The 24,145-nt window shown below is 41.3% G+C and overlaps 2 protein-coding genes across 5 annotated transcripts in view; one reads left to right on the top strand and one right to left on the bottom strand.

The window, feature by feature from the left end:
• The first annotated feature begins 1,023 nt into the window (after positions 1–1,023).
• Positions 1,024–16,214, top strand: ATP4B (ATPase H+/K+ transporting subunit beta). Its single transcript, XM_068137210.1, has 7 exons — positions 1,024–1,264; positions 2,660–2,788; positions 4,029–4,142; positions 4,990–5,189; positions 6,557–6,613; positions 7,156–7,248; positions 7,428–16,214. Exons 1-7 carry the CDS (start codon positions 1,153–1,155, stop codon positions 7,584–7,586), a joined length of 864 nt encoding a protein of 287 aa, XP_067993311.1. The 5' UTR covers positions 1,024–1,152; the 3' UTR covers positions 7,587–16,214.
• A 1,713-nt stretch (positions 16,215–17,927) lies between these two features.
• Positions 17,928–24,145, bottom strand: part of TFDP1 (transcription factor Dp-1) — a 50,943-nt gene continuing 44,725 nt past the window's right edge. For all 4 annotated transcript variants that reach the window (XM_068137169.1, XM_068137195.1, XM_068137186.1 and 1 more), the window contains exons 11-12: positions 23,707–23,788; positions 17,928–18,687 (exon numbers count right to left, since the gene is read on the bottom strand). In XM_068137169.1, the coding sequence (XP_067993270.1) occupies positions 18,540–18,687; positions 23,707–23,788 (230 nt within the window). In that variant the 3' untranslated portion in view covers positions 17,928–18,539. The remainder of the gene's footprint in view (positions 18,688–23,706; positions 23,789–24,145) is intronic.

Raw genomic sequence — 24,145 nt, 5'->3', positions numbered from 1 at the left:
TGGCTCAGGCACAGCTGACTCAGCATGCAAATAATCCAAATTCTTGGTTAATGTGATATATGTGTCCCCATGTGTCCTGCGGAGTGAATGAATGGCAGGGCACACCAAAATGCCTACTTAAAAGGGATGAATTCCTGGCCCTGCTGAATTCACCAGGCAGATCTGGGGTTTGACATTACTGGGGTTCAGTACGAGAGTAAGAGCATTAACAAACAGCTTGGACAATATGCAAGGACACCAGCAAGCCTGGAAGGGCTTTTTAAAATCTAAAATTCCCTAGCAGCCCCGCCATTTAAGGAGCCTGTCAGCGCTGTGTGACCTTTGCTTTTCTGTTCACAGGGAGCTGCTGGGGACACTTTCCATCCCTTTTCCTCTGAGCACAGAGTGAGCTCAGGGTTGGGCACCTGCCTCTGAAACAGCCTAGAGTCTTTGGTTTAAAGGATATAGAAAAGGTCATTAAATGACACCTGTATGCTCTCTGTTCTGCTTCATCATATACCTGCATAGCAAAACTTGTATTACACATACTCTGAAGCTGAGTTAGCATCATCAGAGATCACCTGAAAACATTCCTCACAAAAGCCAGAGAAACACTGATTGTAGTTTCCCCAGCTGCACAACATGGTGAACATTCTGGGAAGTGGTGCTTTTCTCTGACTAGCTCCTGCTGCAACCCCCTGCAACCCAACAGACGGCTACAGGTTGTAGTGGGAGAATTATATCCACTATTTGCAGGTTAATTGGGCAAAGAAAAGAAAATTCAGAAAGAAACAAGTTCTCCTTCGCTTTATCGGCTCTGATAACAGTTATCACTCTGAGTCAATCACAAGCCCTAGGGGCACTCAGCAAAATGCATAACCCTGCCGACCTGCTAGGGCAGTCAAGAGAAAGGAGAAGGGCATTTGATAGGAGCTAACTTCTCCTTGCCAGCCACACCACCAGCATTATCAACACTTCTTATAAAGAATTGTATCTGCTGCAGGTTGATAATGGTGAGCATGGGCTTTCATTGGCACAGGAAATAATCTCAGTGACCTTCAGCAGACAAGAAGGTATAAAACCCAAAGTATTTTTCTTTGACGCCTGTTTGGGCACCAGCTGAATTTCCTCATTTCTGAAGAGGACGTCTTTTGGGGAAATCTTTGTGAGAAAATGGCAACTTTAAATGAAAAAAAGACCTGCAGCGAGAGGATGGAAAATTTCCGTCGTTTTGTCTGGAATCCAGAAACAAAGCTCTTCATGGGAAGGAGCTTAATTAACTGGGGTAGGTTTTCACACGCACGAGTCTTCGCTTCCTTCTGGTATGCTTAAAACTTTGGGTGGGGATTCATCATAATGAATGGGCCACAAGATGGTGGCAGGTGTTTTGTACTTGTTGAAAACATCAGTTCTCATGTATACTTCTGAGCCACTTTTAGGGTGGCCCTATATGCTGAATCAGATCAAAACATTGATCCAAGTAGTTCCTGCAAATGTAAGAATGTAGACTGGTTTGGGACCAAATTCTCCAAAAGGACAAAATTGAACACATTAACAGTTAACTTATTGATAGCTAAAGGTGGTGGTAACAGTGTGGTTTGGACACTGCTGACTAAAGGGGGTTCTGGTAGATGTAAAACTTTGCTTAATTGGTGGGGCTTGTCCAAATCTCTGGAAACACATTTTGCTTTTCTGAAATTCCTTTCTACCTTACTGTCTGCTCAGTAGATTTTCTCTCTAACTGCCATGTACTAGTTTACATTTCAGCTGAGTTTCCCTGTCCTGTCCCTAGCCAAACTTGTATCTACAATGACAATGTGTTTTCCGATCTACATTCTGGGCAAGGCAGCCCTGATGATTGCAAGGAATATCCCTGCTCTTCCTAAAACCCTAAGAGTAACTGAAAGTTTCCAGATTATTTTTTCTGCTGTGAACCCCCTTAGTGTAAATTATGGGTCACTTTGAAACCCAGAATTTTACAGAAAATTAAATTGAAATGTAAGCCTTTCCAGTTCAGAGGGAAGGCAGCACTGAAAGGTGCTGATGATTACAAGGAACAGTTCCTGGTGCCCCTCTACCAAACTGCCACTAGCTGCCTGTTGGGCAGCAGCCACATGTAACACACATTAGGAACATACATACAGATACACAACATTTTTCTGCACCTCACACCAGAATAAAATAGTAAGATGACACATTTTGCTGAAGGTGATTTTAGCTGCAACAAGCAAGTGAAGTGACGTGGGTCTAAAACCAACACACCTGAAATACTGACATCTGTCATTCAAATAACACAAGGAACAACTTCTTTTTGCCAAAGAAATACCTTGGCCATGTTGTTTAGTCTATGTGTAATAAGTAGATCTTAATACCTGGAGTTACTTCAAGATGCCACACAATCTTTTAGGCTTTAAATCATCTGAAGTAAGCACCAAGTACTTAAAAAATCCTTGTAAGACCAAACAAATGTAAGCAAAGTTTTGATGGAAGAGTATTCTTTCAAGTGCAGATCTAAAACTCCTGTGCCTTCACAGGGAAAATATGTCTGGGGTCAAGGGCAGAAAGGAGATGGTTACCACTGCCAGGACAGCCCTGGCCACAGAAGCATCACTGTGTCACCTTGCTCAAAAAAAAAGATCTTCGCCCTCCTTTTTTTTGTTTTTTTTTGTTTTCCCCACAGTGTGGATCAGCTTGTACTACCTGGCTTTCTACGTGGTGATGTCAGGGCTGTTTGCACTCTCCATTTATTCTTTAATGAGGACAATTAATCCATACGAGCCGGATTACCAAGACCAGCTGAAATCCCCAGGTACTGCCATAGTCTGGGCTACTGCACAGCAGCTGCTTGGGGCTGGGCTGAGGGGCATTGGTGGAGCCTGGATGTGGCAGGGAGACAAACATGGAATAAATGAGATTGATTCTGCCCAAAGGATCCCTGAAAAGTTTAACCTCCCCTTGAAAATACTTTAAGGCTTTTATTTATTTTTTTTTTTAAAGGACATATTTCTTTCATTTATTCCTGTATATATTTCCATATATACTATATGTGAGTATTTTAATGAGGATACATAATGGATAGAATAGCTATTGATTTATTTCATCAAGCTATTGAGTTGATCATTGCCTGCCTGTAGCAGCCACTTGCAAGTGGGGAAGCTCTTCTCAGGCTATGATGCATGTCCTGTATGCGTGCCCAGGAATCAGCCCCTGGGGGAATTCTATTTCTTCTCCAGCCCCCAAGGCATCCCAGAGAGTTTTCGGGTACCCAGCAAGATGGAGAGGCACTGGGGCAAGCAGCTTGGGGTGGGTAATTCCATGCTTGCCAGCAGCATGGGAAGTCCGTAAGGGAGCAGGGATGCCTCCTTGTTGGGATGCACTATTCTAGCAGACAAGCAAGTAAAAAAAAGGCAAAGACACACTGGATTAGGAATAAAGATTTGTGGGACATGAAGTGAGACTGGAGAGATCACAAGTGAGAGATAATCACTTCACACCACTAAAACTTACCACAGTGATGGCTGGTTTTCAAAGTGGAAGAGAACATGTGACTTTTTTGAAGCTTAGCCCTAACAGTTATTTTGTCTGCTGTTGTGTTTTGAAGTCTCCTCTCCCATTATTCAGTAGGTTTAGTGTTTGCTGGCAAAATAATTCTTGTAAAATAGTAAGTGTGGCTTTTTCAAAAGCTGTTTTTCACACTGCACTATGATCTTTCTCTTTAACCTGATGTGACTGTTATAACTGTTATTATTAACAAGTCCTGGGGAAATCCATTGCTGGAATGATTTTGCAACCCATTCTAATAACAGCATGGACATAAACAAAATGAAGAGCTTAGCAGTAGCAGAGACTTTAGGGTTTTGCTTGCACAACTCACAGCTGAGATGCTTTCTGCACATAGTTAAGTCCTCTCCAGCAAAGCCTGGGGATCCTCTGCTCTCACCATAATGAGTCTTGATGCAGTGCTATTCCTGTTATAATTTTGAATTAATCTGTGCCTGGAATCTCTCCTCTGCATTGCCTTCCTTTTTGTTTCCCCCTGCCCCCCAAAGGTGTAACCTTACGACCCGACGTTTATGGGGAGAGAGGACTACAAATTTATTACAACGTATCCGACAACAAAACCTGGGAAGGTTTAGTAACAACTCTTCAAACTTTACTGACAGGTAAAAATGAAGTTTCCTGCATTCTTTTCAAGAACTGTGCTGTCATATCTTACAGACTAGGTCTGAGTGCCTTATGTCAGTGTTCCCTTTTTCTATTTGTCCTTTTAAAATCACAGATGCAGTCCCACCACTACTGCTAAACCACTACCACTAAACTGTGTCCCTAAGCACCACACCATGCATCTTTCAAACACCTCCAGGGGTGGAGACTCCACCACCTCCCTGTGCAGCCTGTTCGAATGATTGATAGCCCTTTCTATGCAGAAATTTTTCCTAATATCCAACTTGAATCTCCCCTGGCACAAGGGGGAGGTATAGTCAAAGTAGTTTAGGTGCTCCATTTGCCTGTTCATATCTTAATATTTAAATTCCTCTGGAGCCTTAATACTTTTTTTTTTTTTTTTTTTTTTTTTTTTTTTTTTTTGTAGCACATTTTGAGACAAATGCTTAAAATTCACTTCTAGCGAGCTCTTGACACAAACTGCCATTCTTAACTCAATTTGATCTTTTTTATTTTTTGCTTTGCTTGGGCATTCTCTCATTTCATAAATTCATAGATTTGGATTGGAAGGGACCTGAAAGATCATCTAGTTCCAACCCCCCCCGCTATGGGCAAGGACACCTTCCACTAGACCAGGTTGCTCAGGGCCTCATCCAACCTGGCTTTGAACACCTTCAGGGAGAGGGCACTGGGCATTCACAACCTCCCTGGGCAACCTGTTCCAGTGTTCATCTAATCCCCACTTCAGTCTTCCATGATACAGCCTCCAGCGTGATATTAGAGATGTGTAACTTATATATGCAAAACTTCAGAAGGGCATTTTTCTTTCTTCCTTCACACATCTAGAATATACACCAGCTGCTCAGCATCTGAACATCAACTGCACCAGTGACACATACTTCATCCAGGACACATTTGATGGCCCAAATAAAACAAAACTATCCTGTAAATTTACCTCCGATATGCTTCAAAACTGCTCTGGCATCACAGATCCAACTTTTGGATTTCCAGAAGGAAACCCCTGTTTTATTATAAAGATGAATAGGGTAAGTAAAAGCTCAGGGTGATGAATCAGAAAGAATTTACCGAGAAACCTGATAGCTGATAAGAGTGTCCACTGGGGAGCTGCTGTATCACCTGGTGCCATGGGATCTAATCACTGATTTGTATTGGAAAGACAAACTGACATGCTTTCCCTGAGAGACCTCTGGTAGCTATTAGGGAAACAGTGAGACCTGGTCACACCTCTTGGAAAGTAACATAGGTAAAAGTGATCTGTAAACAAACTTTTGAAAGCTTTGGTAGCACCTACATAGTGCTCTTGCCCAATGAACCAGGATGGAAAACAAGCTTCATTCTGCAGTACTGTGATCCTATGTCTTCAGCTGAGGTTCCATGGTGTGACAGTAACTGAAGTGATTTCAGAGAGGTGATATTTTCACACTACATTTCTCCAGGCCACAAAGAAAATCCTAAGCAGAATCTTTTAAAACAAAATTCAAACCTGGTGGATTTTTTAATTGAAAACCACTAACACTTATTTTTTTTTTTTCCTTAAGAGGAAAAAGGGAATTTTTTTTATGCATCCTTTAATGTTTTTTTAGGACACTGACACAGGTATAAGCATTTTATTTTTGTTTTCAGGTAAAATACTGTATCTTCTAGTTCAATTTCAGAAGAAAGTGAAGACCTAGAATTCTCCTTCATTCCTGATAGATAAAGCCAGTTGGGGTTTTGTGGTTTGGATTCCACCTTAGACATTTTCAAGAATCTGTGCAAGTTTGAAACGTGAGAGGAGAGCTGTGTCTTTTATTATGGCAGGTGAAACACAGGCTTTTCCCCAAAGTGTCTTTGTCTCCTTCATGAAGGCTGCACGCCAGCCCCAGCAGCAAAAAGGCACAGGGATAGTGCCCAAGGTGCTTCACCTCCTTTTGCCTTTGCTGCTACAGGATGCAAGTCCACTATTTTTCTGGGATCAAATGAGCTCAAGGGTTTCTGCCAAAGCCAAAGTTTTATAACAACGTGTAAGATGAAAAGCACAGAGATTCAGCTTCTCCTTTCTTGCCACAAAATCAGTTCTTTTACAAGAGCTTTGGCTGACTGGGCAATGAAAAGAGCAAGTGGTGCATGTGGGTAAATGAGTTGGACATGACAGGAGATGCAGCACAACCTGCCCTGGTGAAGCCAGAACTCACCAGCAGTGCCCATTCCAGGCAGCACAGAGTCCTGCCTCCTTAACAGCCAACTACAATGTGGTCTTACACCTAGGTACCTCAGGTGAGACAATCTGTTTGACAGTACCTTACACCTGCTTGACAGTGCCTTACACACAAACACATGAAGCATGATTTGAAGCTCACTTCTTATGTCAAACCAATATCCAAGATGGCCCAATGTGTATGTTCTATTTCAGATTATCAAGTTTCTCCCTGGAAAAGGCACTGCACCAAGGGTGGACTGCACATATGTGGTAAGTGCATAAGGTCTGTGTCTCAACACTTTCAAGTGCTCCAGCTCTGATAGTAAGTGCAGTTGCAACCAGCAAGATCATCCTGCAGCTCTTAAAATCAAATAATGTTGGCTAAATACTGGGAATAGTCTCAGTTTTGTGCAATTTCTTGCACCAGCACACATCCTTGGAAAAGGAGGGGAAAAAATGCTTGATTTTAAATCACTAGAATTACTTTTCTTTTTCCTTGCTGCAGAGATGAACATGTGCTGTTTGCATTTAGCTCCCTGTAGTGAAGCTCATGCCTTAGAGAAGCTCCTTCAGGCTCTCTGTGCATTTCAGCTGGTCCTCATTCACTGAATTTGCAACGGCGATGAAAGAACACTTGTCTGTTTTTCTTGGCAGTAGCAACAGTGGGAGATTTCCACAAGACTGGTGCTAAACAGACAGCTGAACTTGAGTCTTAATACAGACTGTGCAGCTTTTAGCAGCAGTAAAACGTTTGTCCAGGGCTGGCTTGTGACTGCCAAACCAACAAACTTTCTGGCTTACTTTACAAATAGGGTGATGAGCCTCACCCACTGGAGGTGGATTACTACCCTGTGAATGGCACCTTCAACCTGCACTACTTCCCCTACTATGGTAAAAAGGCACAGGTGAGTGCTCATGTATTTCAATAGCACTTTTCTTCTTTGTACAAGATGAAATGTACAGAGCATCTCTGCAGTCTTACAAGATCTGTAGAGGTGACTAACTTTAAGACTTCATTTTTAAACTGGTAGCATAAAATTGCTTTCTCCCCCCCCCCCCCCCCCCTTTTTTTTTCTCTTCCTAGCCCAGCTACAGCAATCCTTTGGTAGCTGTGAAATTTCTCAACATTACAAGGAATGTAGAACTTAAAATAATGTGCAAAATCATTGGAGCTGGAATTACCTATAATGTTCATGATCCATATGAAGGAAAAGTGGAATTTAAACTGAAAATAGAAGACTGAGCAGAAGCAGAGACACTTCTGGAAAACATGTCTGATGAGTAAACTTACCTAGTGACCCATTCATCTATATTTATTTTCTATGATTTCCACATAAATTCATGTAAATGACAGTGCAAAGAGACATTTTCTACTGAAAGATAACCCATCTAGCTCAAAATCAAGATAATGCCCTCAGTGTGTGAAGACAATGAGGATTCTCTGGATGTACATAGCTTAATATTCCATGGCTATGGTATGCTGCTGCCTTCAGGCAAACATTTGTCCAAAGCTATTTTCCTCTAAACTGAGCAGCTGTTCCTTCAAAGAAAATACATAGAATCATAGAATCAGCCAGGTTGGAAAAGACCTCAGAGATCATCAAGTCTAACCTATTACCCAATACCTAGAACCTCATGACTAACTAAACCATGGCTTCAAGTGCCCCATCCAATCCTTTTTGGAACACCTCCACAGATAGTGACTCTACCACCTCCCTGGGCAGCACATTCCAATGGCCAGTAACTCTCTGTGATCTTTCTCCTCACCTTGAGCCTAAACTTCCCCTGGCGCAGCTTGAAACTGTGTCCCCTTGTTCTGTTTCTGGTTGCCTGGGAGAAGAGAGCAACCTCCACCTGGCTACAACCTCCCTTCAGGTAGTTGTAGACAGCAATAAGGTCTGTCCTGAGCCTCCTCTTCTCCAGGCTAAACAACCCCAGCTCCCTCAGCTTCTCTTCATAGGGCTTGTGCTCGAGACCTCTCCCCAGCCTCATTGCCCTTCTCTGGACACATTCAAGTATCTCAATAGCCTTCTTAAATTGAGGAGCTCAGAACTGGACACAGGACTCAAGTAGGATCAAAACATCATTTTCAGTCACTTTTCAAGGGGGAAAAAAAAATAATAATCATCTGTATGATACTAAATCTTGGATATGGAGAAATAATTAGCTAGCTAGAAAAATTAAATTGATACTTTGAAATACTACCATTAAATATAATACTCAATCTCTCTTGTAGAGGATGTAGAAATTAGAGAAGTCTCTATCCCAATGCATATTTTTGTATTAGACAGCCAAGTGCAACAAGTTAATGCACTGTAATGGATTAACCTGCCTGTTTCTCCTCCACACAGAAGTGCGGGAAAAGCAACATACAAAAACTCTCAGCTGAGATAAAAGGAGTTGAGATACAAAGTTTACCAAGCAAATGAGATAATAATAACAATAACACAAAACACAACTGCCTTAGCTAATAATTTAATGCACATTACCTTAGCCTATTTGCAGAAAAATGCAGCCTAAAGCAGAAAAGAGTAGAGCAAACTAGCCAACTTCTACACATCTTGCCACCATTCCTGCAGGGAAAAAAAACAGCACCCAAAAACCTGGAACCCAAAAGCAGCAACCAGAACAGGAAGTCTTACAACCTGAACTTCAAGCCCCGTAGCAACTTGGCTCCAGCCAGCACTTTCATTTTCAAGCCGGCATGAACTGGGATGGTTTTGAGTAAGAGCAGCAGATTTAGATGTAACCCATTCCACGAAGGCAGATTTTTGAAATTAACAGAACAAGGACTGCAAAAGAAGTGAACTTGAAATCTGCCCTCTAGCTGAGAGATTTTATTATACCACTTACAGCTTCTGTATGTATAGAACTTAATGGAAATAGGCAGTAAGACTGTAACATCCAGTTACACCCAGGAGAACTGTGTTTAATTATTAAAGGCTGTCATTTGTTTGTTTTTTTTTCTCCAGTAGAATAGCCTTGTATTGCAATGATGAGTTTTGGGTTACTTGGAATAATCTGAAAGACACTGAAGAAACAGTAAATCTTTCAGTGAATCTAAACTTTGAGAAGTCCAATTCTACAACACACGATACAAAGACAGAAGATTGCTGCGTCCATACAGTATGTTCATGTTGGATGGAGTCCAGAAGGCTTCAGACACAGCACAAATGTACAGAAAGAAGATACGTGAGTGAAGAAATAATTTTACACCATTATTACCTGGACACTTTAGGAAGCAGGAAGATGTAGCAGGTAAACTACTACTACTGCTACTACTACAGTGGCATTCAGATGGACAGAATCACCGAATCAGCCAGGTGAGAAGAGACCTCCAAGACAATCAGGTCCAACTGATCACCCAACCTTACCTAATCAACTAGACCATGGCACTAAGCGCCCCATGTAGTTTCTTCTTAAACACCTCCAGGGATGTCGACTCCACCACCTCCCTGGGCAGCCCATTCCAATGGGCAATCACTCTTTCTGCGAAGAACTTCTTTCTAAGATCAAGCCTAAACTTCCCCCTGCACAGCTCAAGACTGTGTCCTCTTTTTCTGGTGCTGGTTGCCTGGGAGAAGAGACCAACCCCCACGTGGCTACAACCTCCCTTCAGGTAGTTGTAGACAGCAACAAGGTCTGTCATGAGCCTCCTCTTCTCCAGGCTAAACAAACCCAGCTCCCTCAGCCTCTCCTCATAGGGCTTGTGCTCCAGACCCCTCCCCAGCTTTGTTGCCCTTCTCTGGACACATTCCTGTACTTCAACATCTCTCTTGTATTGAGGAGCCCAGAACTGGACACAGTACTCAAAGCGTGGCCTAACCAGTGCTGAGTACAGGGGCAGAATGACTTCCCTGCTCCTGCTGGCCACACTGTCTCCAATGCAGGCCAGGATTCCATTGGCCTTCTTGGCCACCTGGGCACACAGGTTGCTCACATTCAGCCTATTATTGACCAGTACCCCCCGGTCCCTTTCTGCCTGGCTGCTCTCCAGCCACTCTGACCCCAGCCTGTACCACTGCATGGGGTTGCTGTGATCAAAATGCAGCACCCAGCACTTGGACTTGTTGAATGCCATCATGTTGGACTCTGCCCATCTGTCCAGCCTGTCAAGGTCCCTCTGCAGCTCTTCTACCCTCTAACAGACCAACTCCTGCCCCCACCTTGGTGTCATCTGCAAATTTACTTATGACTGACTCAATCCCCTCATCCAGATCATCAATAAAGATATTGAAGAGGATTGGGCCCAGAAATGATCCCTGGGGGACACCACTAGTGAGTAGCTGCCAGCTGGATGTGGCACCATTCACCACCACTCTCTGGGTTCAGACCTCCAGCCAGTTCCTAATCCAGCACAGACTGCTGCTGTCCAGGCCATGGGCTGAGGGTTTGGCCAGGAGTTTGCTATGGGGGACGGTGTCAAAGGTCTTGCTGAAGTCCAGGTAGACTACATCCACAGCCCTCCCCACATCCACCAGGCGGCTCACCTGATCATAGGACATCAGGTTGGTCAGGCAGGACCTGCCCTTCATAAATCTATGCTGGCTGGGCCTGATCCCTTGACCATCCTATAAGTGCTGTGTGATTGTACTCAAGATGACCTGTTCCATAACCTTGCCTGGCACTGAGGTCAGGCTGACAGGTCTGTAATTCCCTGGCTCATCCAACCCGCTCTTCTTGTGGATGGGCACCATGTTGGCCAGCTTCCAGTCAATTGGGACCTCTCTAGTGAGCCAGGACTGTTGAAAAGCAATGGAGAGCTCATGGGCAGCTCACAAAATGAATCCAGCAGAATATCTTTCTTTCAAATCCAGAGATGGTATTTGAGCCTTTTTTAGAAACATTTGGCATTCTGCATTTCAGAAGCAGTAAGAAAATGCATACTCTTGTAAGTTGTTTTTCCCCCCCAGCCTTTCATGTTTCAAATTTTACAGTGGGACTTTGTTTTCTGAGGCTGAATGAAAATAAATTTTATATCCTTGTTAGAATACAGGTTCCCTATGCATCTTTCCCAAATAACAAGGAAAACAATAAAATACTTTTGATAACAAAATAATGATTCATACTCAAAGCTAATTCAAGGTTATCTATTAAAAGAACAATTAAGTATTACCAAGAAAACTGAGAACTTCTCCCTTGGTGTCCCTAACACCAGCAGATTCTCTGCTTGGCTGCATTTGATTTAATGTCAAGAATTTGCAAAGTTGAATCTGTTAATGCAGTTACAAGCTCACATTTCAGTTAGCACTACAGCATAACACAAGGACTTGATGAAATTTCCCACAGAACACTGTCTGCATAGCCACAGTTTCAGAGTGACAGCTGAGTCTGACTTTACAAAAAGACCTTTTATGGGATAAATACATTGAAAGACTGAAGCGCTCCTGTTTTGACAAAGGATGATGCATTCTAAGGTTAAAAACAATAAACCAAAACAAACCCTCCAATACTCCTATGATACACAGGTCCACCACATCTGCTTGCACCTGGCTTTATCTTCAACTTTTAGCCACCTGAGATGATTCTCTTTCTTTACTGAAATTACAAATAATAACACAGACCAAGGTTTGTGGCTAATGTAGCTGAAGTAGAAAAGCTCTGTGAAAGTTCCAAGTGTATTAATCAGAGTACAGTTAGTATTAGCTTGCTTGGAACTCAAACACAATCACACTTAAAACACCAGACTGACCAGCATGCAAGTATTTTGCAATATGGAGAAGCATTTCATGTAGTGAGCAATGTAACCTTCAAAGCAGCAGAGACAGGCTTGCACACTTCCGCTCTGTAGACAACCAAGCAACTGGAGTTACAAGATAAAAAACAAACTAAGCACAGAGGAAGGAAAACAGGCAGGGCATCCTGCCCAAGGCACAACGGCATGACTGGCAAAAGCAAAACCAAGTTAAGGAGCTGCTGAATACCTTTTTTGGGGGGGGATGATTGGGGGGAGACAAGATGTTAACAATGATGGGAAAAATGAAGATTGGTGGAAGAGCTCTTCAGCCTGATCACCTTCATTTTGGAGACCTTGGCCATCATGTCAGTTGGACAGCAGCAGCTCCATGCTACTGCAGTAACAGTTAATGTAGTGTACAAGTGTTATAGCCTAACAGGTTTATATACATAGCAAAAGTTATTAATATTACACACAGTGTGTTAAGAAATTAAACCAGCAGTTTTGGTTTTCAGCTTTAAAACTGGCCTCATTTATCAGTCTTTTAAGCAGTCTCATTGCAAGTCTCCAGTTCCTTGACAGAGACAGATACACAAGACACAAGCAAGAACACAGGCAGATATATAGAGATGTATATGTATAGATATAAATAAATTAAACTACAACATCAGAAATATTTTATTAGACCAAACTATACAAATGGGAGAAAACAGTCAGGCTATACAGATTTTTGTTAGGAAACTGAAGCAGCACATATAAGAATGAAACAAGTGAAAAAAAATTAATTCCTCAGTTTAGTTAGATGTTGATTAGCTAGGATGCCTGACAGAAAAAGCACTCAGCCTGCATCTCTGGAGCAGCAGAGGGGTGAGGCAGGCTTTACCAGAGGAGCCGACTGGGTGGCTGCCAGTGCCAGCCTGTCTGCCCTCTTTTCCATCAACTGTGCAGCAGACAGGAGGCAAATGGGAGGTAATTATATGCCATGAAACTAGCATCACTGATGCCATGATTTTTTTTATCCCAATAAATGTAATTTTCTAGACTCATCCACTAAAGGTATTAAATACAGCTCTTGAAGATCAGGGCAGAAATGACAGAAACAGGGTACTTTCTTTGATATATCTTCTCCCCCCCCCATTGTTATGAATATTCATATACTGGTAAAGCCAATAATGAAGTGCAAAATCCTAATGTTTATTATTATGTACAACAGGATAAGATAGGACAAGAGGAGATGGCCTAAACTTAAACCAGGTTTAGATTGGATGTCAGGAAAAATTTTGTCACTGAAAGGGTTTTCAGGCACTGGGACAGGCTGCCCATGGGAAGCAGTAGTCACCATATCTGGAGGTTATTGACAAAACTTGTAGATGTAGCACTTAGTGACATGGTTTAGTGGTGGACTTGGTAATGCTCAGTTAACAGTTGGATTCATTTGATGATCTTAAAGGTCTTTCCCAACTTAAACAATTCTATTAAAAATGATGAAGAAAAACACTGAATACTCTGTGCTTAAAGTAGGCTATGACACTACAGCAACTTCAAAATGTTTGCCCTCTACCTTTCAGAACTGCTAAGTACTATATATTAAATTTTTTGCTTAATGGTCTCACATGATGTCATTGTGATTGCACTTGGGAATTTGTCTCATGATTTGATATAACTGGTTTTAATCTCCTACTTGTAATATAAGTCAGGCAGAGATTGATTCAGCTGCAAATAAAGCTGTCTAACTTCGTGCTACTTTCAGTTAATTTGCTATAGAGTAACAGCTGCATCAATAATGCTTGAGAAAATATTTTATGCATTGCACATATATTCCCTTCATAAGCTTCATTTGTTTCAGATACAAAAGTTCAAGCTCAAACAAGGTTATCTTGTTTAACATAAAATAGAAATCTCCATGAAAGAACAGGTGTCCTTGCTTGTTTATAGAATTTAATCTGAAAAACTCTCACTGGGGACACAGACTGTTCCATTCTCTTTCTTGAGAGAAACAAAGGAAGCATGGCACTTCTCATCATGCTAAGAGCAGAAATTGGGCTGCAAATTCCTTTTTTAGGATGCCACTACATTTCCTTCACATCCTTAGAGTCCCTCAGGATAATGCCCCTCACTGTTAATGCAGGCTTTTGTGTGTAGACTGTTGCCAATGTGGGAATTCTATCATTCCAATCAAAATATGTTCCAGTGGTTTGCTACCCCCTTTATCAACCAGATAAATAATTTCAATATTATTCTGATTTCAAGTCCCAGTCCTTAAATCTTGTGTCTCCAATTACGATGAGTCTATTAAATGGTATCTTTAAGTATGACCTGACATGAATCTAATAACTTCTCCTCTTTAAAAAAAACCCAAATATTTTAAATAAAGCAAAATAGAGTTCCTTTAAATCTTTTACTACAAGATCTTGAACTTTTGGAATCAAATAACTGTGGGAAGGACTTTATTCTGAGTCCCTACTTCTCCATTGCTCATTTTAAATACCAATGCTAACAAGTACATAACCACTCACTATTGCTCTCGCTGTATGGACTTGGATGTAGTATCATTTCCCAATTCATGATTAGCTTTACCAATACCTCCAAAATCTTAGCTAGCTCTTTAAAACACTGTGTAGCCAACATGGGCAGTTCCTGTCCACCTTGACAGCCAGATCGTTTTTAGGATACTACATGTTCAACATATAGTCTTACCTCCCATATGTGTATCTTGAATTCTTTGTTTAAAAGATGTTTATTTTTAACCGTAACATTCTTTAGACATGCTACACCTGCCAAGCAATCTGTATTCATCTGTCCTTTTCATTATTTACTTCTTTCCTAACCAGTATTACTTTAAACAATATTTTAATTTTCGTCTGGACTATTGAAGAAAATATTGAACAGAAGTACAACTTCACTTGATGCAGCTCTTCAGACAGAGATAATGCCACAAGAAAGATTGTGATTTAGGATTAAAACCATAACCCTTTAATGTACAACCTGGTGATATTGCAAAACATGTATTTTAAGTCAGAATGCAATGGAACAGAAAATGCTTAAAGATTCTGAGACATTTTGTTTCCTTTATCACATCAGAAAGTTGCAATTTCTTCCCATATTAACTTCTTAAGACCCATTCTGTACTTTGTCATTAACAATTAACCATCCAGGCTTTTATTTTCTTTCAGCACTTTCTTACAACAGTTCTCTAATATGAGGCTCAGGGCTGCTGAGGCTGTCCAGACTACATTTGGACAGGACTTCACATCACTTGGACAGCTGGCCCTCTAGCAACTGTCTTGGGCTGTAAGAGATTACTCATTATTTCAAGGTTCTTTAAAAATCATCTTCAGAAACAAAGATCCATTCTACATAGCATAAACTACCAGGGTTGCTTGTTTTAAGAGTTAAATGTGAAGTATGCACTTAACCTTCTGCTTTATTTTTAATGAAGTCCCTCAAGTTTATATGATAAAAGAACATGAACCTTGCCCAAAGTCTGCAACTTTCCTATCTTTTAAGGTACTGGTGTGGAAACATTCTGTGCTGCTCTGCCTAGCCCTCCCCATAGGTTAGGTCTGGTATCACTGCACTGTTTACAGTTAGTTACGTGCCACATTGAGTACACACTGATGTATTATAATGAGGTCACAATTTTGAGGCTAATTTCAACCTGTTCAAAACATTCAAAAATTTAACAAATCAAAGAGGTCAGCAGTATAAAGAAACACACTTGTGAAGATATTATGTGAGTGATTTTCAATCCACACCAGTCTTTATTCTTTTTTTTTTCCTTAATATTAAGGAAGAATCCAATTTCAGTATTTCCCAGAAATCAGAACCATACTGTTAAAAGTTACCTCTCACTTTGCAGGTCCTTTCGTGCCTGGCTGGAAATGATTACATTTCTTCTACACATTTCTCTGCCTTCTTTTCTAAATAAAGTTTTTACTAGTAGTCTTTTTTATGAAATATTTGACAAGTCTTCTCTTGTTTTATCATTACTTCTTCCCAACTTACAAATTCCTTGCTTTTTATGTCCCTCTCTAAAGACCTTATCTCTTCTTTATTATCTGGTTCCCTACTACTACTACTTCAAGTCTCCTTTCCCTGTTTCCACCTCCTCCCTCACCACTGATCTAATTTATAAACACCCCCCCTTTCACCTAAACCAGGTAATTGGCTGAAATGTAAGTAATTAAAAACATCAACAGACTTTCACCTTGACCTTGTTTCATCTGAGGTCTAATCCCACTGATAAACAAAATGAAACTGTCAGATGCTTTCAAGCCTTCCTTAACAACCTTTTAAATCTCTCTTCGAAGGTCTTTGGATCATAGAGTAGAGATTTAGAACATAAGGAAAAAATGGAATAATCCGCTTGGACTGTCAAAAGTTTCTGGATAACTACTGTTGGACTCGGCAGGTAAAACTGACATTTAACAGCAAAGGCAATTTGAACCATCTGACACAACCACAGCAAGAACCTTGTTTCTAGAATTAGCACTACGAAGAATGACATCTTGGTTGGAAAGCAAGTATTTGATTAGCCCACCCCAAATAGTTTTCCCAGGCCCCCAAAATTAAGTACTTTGCTTGCTTCACTCATATTACAAGGTTTGATACAGTTAGAAAACGTTTGCTGCATATCAACTGCTCTGAGGCAGGCATTCACATCCCCTTGCCACAGAAAATTTGTCAAGCCACAAACCCTCAGAAAAAAACAAAACCCAAACCCAATCGTGTAACACTTGTATTTGCCACAGAGTTTAAATGCATCCAGGAACACTTATCACACACAGAGCAGTTATCAGACTCAGTTGTCTTTGCAGCAACTCCCTGGAGTTTGTGAAAGCAACAAATCCTGACTCTGAACCTGCAGTGACTGTAATCTGTGCTTTCAGGAGAGAGCAGAGGATGTGATGTAACAAAAAGGTACAAGGTACAAGTACATGGAAAACAGATGAAGACCTGTTTTGAGGACATGGGAATGTATGGCAAAGCCAGGACTGATGGGATAAAAAGTTAGGACACCAAGCTTGGGATTTTCAGCAGAGAAGCTAGCCTGGAGTACTAACGTGGGCCTGATATGCTGAGGAGCAAAGTGACTGGAATAAGGAGACTTTAAGAGAGTGTATAGGGCAAGATACTACTCTTTGCATATTGCATCACCAAAAGCCATAAAAGGACAAATTACTAAATCAAATAAAAAAATCTGGGCCCTCTGTAGCGTAGATGCAGTATCCTGAGACATTTAATTCTAGGTCTTGTGACGAGAGGAAGTGAGATGCTCTAAAATTACCCTAAAATTAGAAAAACCACAGAGCTTGTTAAAAATGCCCATGCGCGTTTTATTAATAAAAACTAACAGTGCCAAGGTTAAACAAGTCAAACAATTATAGTCTCTTTATATTCCATAAAATATTACAGAAAAGTTTATTTGTGTTTCAATAAAAAGACTACTGTCTTAGAATAGGCAGCTGACAGTATTTGTGCAGTTAATTGTTTGTGAATAAATTTAAAAAGACTACCACCTGCCCTGAAATTCCTTGTATAAAAATGAACTATTAAAAATGATTGACAAATTTTGAGTTAAAAAACTTAAAACATTCTCTATATTTAATTTCAACTTTATAATAGATTACAGGAAGATGCTTATGAAACAAATACAAACATTTGTTTCAGTACATGTCTTTATATGATAGACTTATAAGTATGTAAACAACTATATAATAAAAAGTTTCCAAAGTCTGCCTGTAAGAAATCAGGCAAATTTAACCATAAGCAATAAATCATTCCAAACCAACATTTTATATAGCTGCACCAGCTGGCAGTAAACATTTGCCAAAATCTTTGCAATTCAATGTCCCAACATACAGTGAGAAGTATATAAACTTGATGGAATCATAATGTTAGATATAATTTAAGGGAAAATAAGTTCACAAAACATTTATGGAATTTAACATGTAAAAAAGTAGGACGTATCTTTCTTGTTTGGTTCTTTGGACACTGTGTGATTAACAAAAACACTACTACATTAGCTCACTATCCCTCAAAAAGTGGCATAACCAAAATACACTCCAAATAAATTGCCATTCAGTGTATTCATTTTCCACAGAAGGATAGCATTTTATTTCTCAACGATGTGTCTACATTTTCTTTAGCAAACTTTGCAAGAACATTTGGGGCAGAATCCATTTTCCTTCAAGTAAAAAAAAAAACAAAACCCAAAACAAAACCAAACAACCTCAAACGAAAAACAACCAACAAACCAAAACCCCCTAAAACAAGAGTAAATAAAGGCTCTGCATTAACACACTGGTATCAAAAACACACATCCACACCACATTTAAAAATATCCTACATAAAACAATCCTTGTTTGCTTATCAGAGGTGCAATTTCTAAACTCAGAACTGCTTACCAATATTCTCCTTGAGGGATGGGGCAAAGTAATTTGAGACACTTCTCCCTAGAACAATTTATTCCTGAAGCTTGCTGAATTTTAACAAAAAATAGTCTACAAGCAAAGGGCATCAGTCGTCATCATCATTTTCATTAAAGTCATCGTCGTCATCGTCATCATCCCCAACATAAGAAACTGGTGTTTCAACTCTGGAGCCACTGTACTGAGAGCCATTGGAACTTGTAGCCAACATCCCATCTCCACCATTGGAAAAGTCACTGAAAAAAAACAACCAAAACACAACAAAGAAGCCATTTGGCATTGTTTAATGATTATTCTTTGTCTACTGTCCTCTTAAATATAACCATACATCTATCCTGCTCCTTTAATGAATCTGCCACTGCTCCCTTATAAGGAGTCTTTAATATATTTTTATGTAGCCCTGGACACTTGCATCACACATTTTTCTGAAGCACTCATCTTGGAAAATTGAGAAATTAATAGCTTCTCCTTAATTCCTTGTTATTACATGGCAAACTATCATTACTCCATGGGCCATATTTTTAACTTGAGATTGTTTTCTTCTCATTATACTTTTCTAATTGAAAAAAAAAACCAACCAACAAACCACCTCTTCAGCATGTCAGATTTTTCCCTCTGTGAGAGTATCTCTACACTGAAAACCCAGATCCTGGATCAGCAAGTAGATTTAGAGAGCATCCACTGTCTTTCTTGAATAGTTTCCAAGAGAGAGACTGCCAGAGATTCTGACATACAACAATTGCTATTGTACAAAGAGCCAAAGTAATCATAGAATCGTCTGGGCCGGAAGGGACCTTCCAAAGGTCATCTAGTCCAACCCCCCCTGCAGTCAGCAGGGGCATCCTCAACTAGACCAGGCTGCCCAGTGCCCTCTCAAGCCTCACTTCGAGTATCTCCAGAGACTGGTCTCCAACGATCTCCTCAGACAACCTGTTCCAGTGTTCCACTATCCTCATGGTAAAGAACCTGTTCCTAACATCTAATCTAAATCTGCTCTTCTCTAGTTTGAAGCCATTGCCCCTTGTCCTGTAACCACAGGCTTTTTTGTAAACAGACTCTTTCCATCCTTCTTGTAGGCCCCCTTCAGGTACTGGAAAGCTGCTATTTGGTCCCCCAGAGCCTTCTCTTCTCCAGGCTGAACAACCCCAGCTCCCTCAGCCTGTCCTTGTAGCAGAGGTGCTCCAACCCCCTGATAATTTTCACTGCCCTCCACTGAACCTGCTCCACCAGGTCCATGTCCTTCCTATATTGAGGGCTCCAGACCTGGATGCAGTAGTTCAGGTGAAGTCTCACCAAATCAAAGTGGTAGAATCACCTCTTTGGATCTGCTGGCCGCACATTTTTTTGATGCGGCTCAGGATGCAATTTGCCTTCTGGGCTGCAAGCACACACTGCCTGCTCATGCCCAGCTTCTTGTACATCAGCATACCCAAATGTTTTTCCACCGGACTGCTTTCTATCACCTCATCCCCCAGTCTATATTAATAGTGAGGATTGTTCCAGCCCAGGTGCAGAATCCTGCACTTGCTCTTGCTGAACCTCATAAGGTTCACCTGGGTCCACCTCTCCAGCTTGTCCAGATCCCTCTGGATGACATCCTGTCCCTCTGGCGTATCAACAGCACCACTCAGCTTGATGTCATCTGCAAACCTGCTGATAGTGCACTCAATCCCACCGTCTATATCATTGATGAAAATATTAAACAGTACAGGTCCCAGTACGGACCCCTAAGGGAAACCACTTGTCACTGTTCTCCATATGGACTTCAAACCACTGAGCACTACCCTCTGGATGGGACCATCCAGGCAATTTCTTATCCGCTGAACAGTCCACCCATTAAATCCCTATCTCTCCAACTTACCCTCTACTCTTCAGCCCCACCTCATGGGGCCACTAAAATCATTGATCAGACTCTCCTTGAAATTATGTTGAAGCATATAGATGACAGGGAGGTGATCAGGGACTGCCAGCATATAGAATCAACCAGGTTGGAAAAGACCTCCAAGATTATCCAGTCCAACTGATCACCCAACCTTACCTAATCAACTAGACCATGGCACTAAGCGCCCCATCCAGTTTCTTCTTAAACACGTCCAGGGATGTCAACTCCACCACCTCCCTGGGCAGCCCATTCCAATGGGCAATCTCTCTTTCTGTGAAGAACTTCTTTCTAAGATCAAGCCTAAACTGCCCCCTGCACAGCTTGAGACTGTGTCCTCTTGTTCTGGTGCTGGTTGCCTGGGAAAAGAGACCAACCCCCACCTGGCTACAATCTTCCTTCAGGTAGTTATAGACAGCAATAAGGTCTCCTCTGAGCCTCCTCTTCTCCAGGCTAAGCAACCGCAGCTCCCTCAGCCTCTCCTCATAGGGCTTGTGCTCCAAGCCCCTTACCAATTTCATCACCCTTCTCTGGACACGTTCCAGTACCTCAACATCTCTCTTGAATTGAGGGGCCTAGAACTGGATACAGTACTCAAGGTGCAGCTGGACCAGTGCTGAGTAGAGGGGAAGGATAACCTCCTTTGTCCTGCTGGCCACACTATTCCTGATATAGGCCAGGATGCCATTGGCCTTCTTAACCACCTGGGCACACTGCTGGCTCACGTTCAGCCTACTAACTACCAGAACCCCCAGGTCCTTTCTGCCTGGCTGCTCTCCAGCCCCTGTCCCCAGCCTATAGTGCTGCTTGGGATTGTTGTAGCAGAAGTACAGAACCCTGCACTTAGCCTTGTTAAATCTCATCCCATTGGCCTCTGCCCATCTGTCCAGCCTGTCAAGGTCACTCTGCAGGGCCCTCCTACCCTCCAACCGAGCAACACCTGCTGTTAACTTGGTGTCATCTGCAAACTTACTGATGATGGACTCAATTCCCTCTTCCAGATCATCAGTAAAATATTGAGCAGGATCAATGAAGATACTGAGCAGGATATGTTCACCAATGGCAAATTGTATCTGATTAATCTAGTGGTCTTCTATGATGAAGTGAATGTATCAATGAACAATGGAAGAGCTACAAAAGTCATCTAATTGGGGTTCTGGAAGACCTATGATATAGTCCCTCACAACATTCTTACCTTTAAACTGGAGGGATAGAAGTTTGATGGATGGAGTATTTGGTGAATAAGAAGTTGGCTGGATAGCCACAACCAAAGAGTTATAGCAAACAACTCAATGGAACCCAGTAACAAGCGGTGCCCCTCAAGAGTCCAGACCAATATTACTTAATATCTTCCTTTATAGCAAACAGTGGAAGAGTGTACCCTCATGAGTTTGTCAAGTGGTACAGCTGATACTCCTCAAGCCTGTTAGGGTCACTCAAGTGTGAGCCAATGTGAACCTCATGAAGATCAAGACTAAATGCAAGGCCCTGCACCTGAGTTGCAGCAGTTATCAGTACCAATTGGGGGATGAATGGAGTGAGAGCAGCCCTGTTCAGGGCTTGGGAATACTGGTGGACAAAAAAATTGGACATGAACCAGCAATGTGCTCTTGCAGCCCAGAAAACCAACTGTATCCTGGGCATAAAAGTGTGGCCAGCAGACCAAGGGAATTGATTCTCCCCCTCTACTCCTCTTTTTGTAAGACCTCACCCAGAATAGTATGTCCAGCTCTTTGGTCCCCAGTACAAAACATACATTGACTTGGTAGAGCAGGACCAGAAAAGGGTCACAAAAATGGTCAAAGGGCTGGAACACCTCTCCTACAAAGAAAGGCTGAGCAAGTCTTATGGGGAGTAGCAGAAGGAAGTGGGATTGTTTAGTCTGGAGAAGAGAATGCTGAAGGAAGACCTCACTGCTCTCTACAACTACCTGAAAGGAGGCTGTAGTGAGGTGGAGGGTCAGCCTTTTCTCCCTAGTAATGAGGTGAGGGTTGGCTTCTTCTCCTTAGTATCAAGTGATAGAGCAAGAGGAAATGGCCTCAAATTGTGCCAGGGGAGATTCAGATTATGTATTAGCAAAAAATTCATTAATGAAAGGATGGTCGAACATTGGAACAAGTTGCCCAGGGAAGCGGTACACTCACCATCCCTGGAGGTGTTTAAACATGTAGACAAAGCATTTGGGGACATGGTTTAATGGCCATGGTGGTGTTAGGTTGACGGTTGGACTTGATCTTGAAGGTTTTTTCCAACCAAAACAATTCTATGATTCTATTCTATGACTGTTCACTTATCAGAAGAGAAGGATCTGGGTAGACCATAATGCAGCTTTGCAGTACTTAAAGGGAGCTTATAATAAATCTTGAGAAAGAGCTTCAGGGCCTGCAGTGACAGACCAGGGAAAACAGTTGTAAATAGAAAGAGGATAGCTTTAGAGGGGACATGGGGAAGCAATTTTTGGTTTTTTTTACAATGAGAGTGGCAAGATACTTGCTGAGAAGCTGTGGAAACTATCACCTTAACTGTTCCAAGGTCTGGTTGGATGGAGCTTTGATCGCCCTGATTTAGTGAAAGATGTACTTGTCCATAGCAGGGAGGATGGACTAGAGATCCTTTCCAACCCAAACTATTCTACCATTCTAAAACTGGCCAGACTGGATAAGCTGTGTTGCATGTACAATATAAATTTAACTAACTTTTCAGATAAGGCTAAGTTTCTGCCCACAACAGCAACTGGTTGAAAATTAACATTTTTGCAGATAATTTGTCCAGTTTATCAGCTTGATCAGTTTGAATATTTGTTATCAATGTTGAAACACCTTAATGATATTTGGCTCATGTTACAACTTCAGAGTTCACAGGACATTTTTGATTAATGCAACAGCAAGAACCTAGCAAGTTGTGACTACATAAGGAAAAGTGTCTTACATGGCATGTACAGTGGTTAAGTTCAGAAGTGACATATGTCCACACAAAGTTAGATGTAAGTTGTGGCTTATCCCTCTAACAACTTCTGATGCTGCTTCAGAATCAAAGACCAAAACCTTTTTTAAAGTTAGACACTAACTCTAAGGGAGAACCTTACCAATGTTATGTATTTAAGGAATTGTAAGTATTCTTGTGACAAACTGAAAACTGAAGAAAGATAATACACTCCAGATTAACACCAGCCTAACCAATTTCTTTTTTACTACACAGGAAAAGATTTCTTAAATGGTACTGCTAAACCTACCACTACACAAGTGAAAGCTATGTCAGAAATAAATTTAAACACATATCCACACCATACTAATCAAACCAGAACTTATTTCAAGAAGTATTTATTCTCTATGTCTCTTAGATTTTTAAGTCTATCAAATTGGTAATTTCATCTCACCTGGCTGAAAATCTTGTGCCATTTGATGCAGAACCTGATGAAGATGTGACATATACACTACTGATTGATCCCTGAGCCATTTCTGTAAAAACAAACAACACATATTTCAAGAATACTTTAAAACACACTCATCTAATTCCATGGAAATGCTTAATCCTTTTGAAGTCCAGAAAAGGACTTGGCAACCAAAACAAAACATGCTCATGTTTGCATCTGTTGGGGTTTTGGTAGCCAAGGGGGCTACAGGTGTGGCTCCTCTGAAATGCTTCTAGAAGCTCCCCGTCTCTAAGTTGGACCTCCTTCCAGCCAGGGCTGAGTCAATCAGTGACAGTGGAAGCACCTCTATAACATACTTAGGAGGAGAAAAACCTCCTGAGCAACTTCATCATCTTGGAGAGGAGGGGGATGCAAGAGTAATAACGATGTAGATACCAAAATC

The sequence above is a fragment of the Melanerpes formicivorus genome, unplaced genomic scaffold, assembly GCF_026170545.1.
Source record: "Melanerpes formicivorus ecotype bairdi unplaced genomic scaffold, bMelFor1.0.p_v2 SCAF_1, whole genome shotgun sequence".
In the NCBI taxonomy this organism is placed as follows: Eukaryota; Metazoa; Chordata; class Aves; order Piciformes; family Picidae; genus Melanerpes; species Melanerpes formicivorus.
Note: the sequence above shows the minus strand (reverse complement) of the source record. Positions and strands in the feature narration are given on the sequence as shown.

What these genes read in the sequence shown, in the direction of transcription:
- ATP4B (XM_068137210.1), top strand. Translation starts at nt 1,153, where the DNA reads ATGGCAACTTTAAATGAAAAAAAGACCTGCAGCGAGAGGATGGAAAAT. An exon ending in TCTTCAAACTTTACTGACAG is followed by an intron (nt 4,143 to 4,989) that starts GTAAAAATGAAG and finishes TCACACATCTAG; the next exon opens with AATATACACCAGCTGCTCAG. An exon ending in ACTATGGTAAAAAGGCACAG is followed by an intron (nt 7,249 to 7,427) that starts GTGAGTGCTCAT and finishes TTCTCTTCCTAG; the next exon opens with CCCAGCTACAGCAATCCTTT.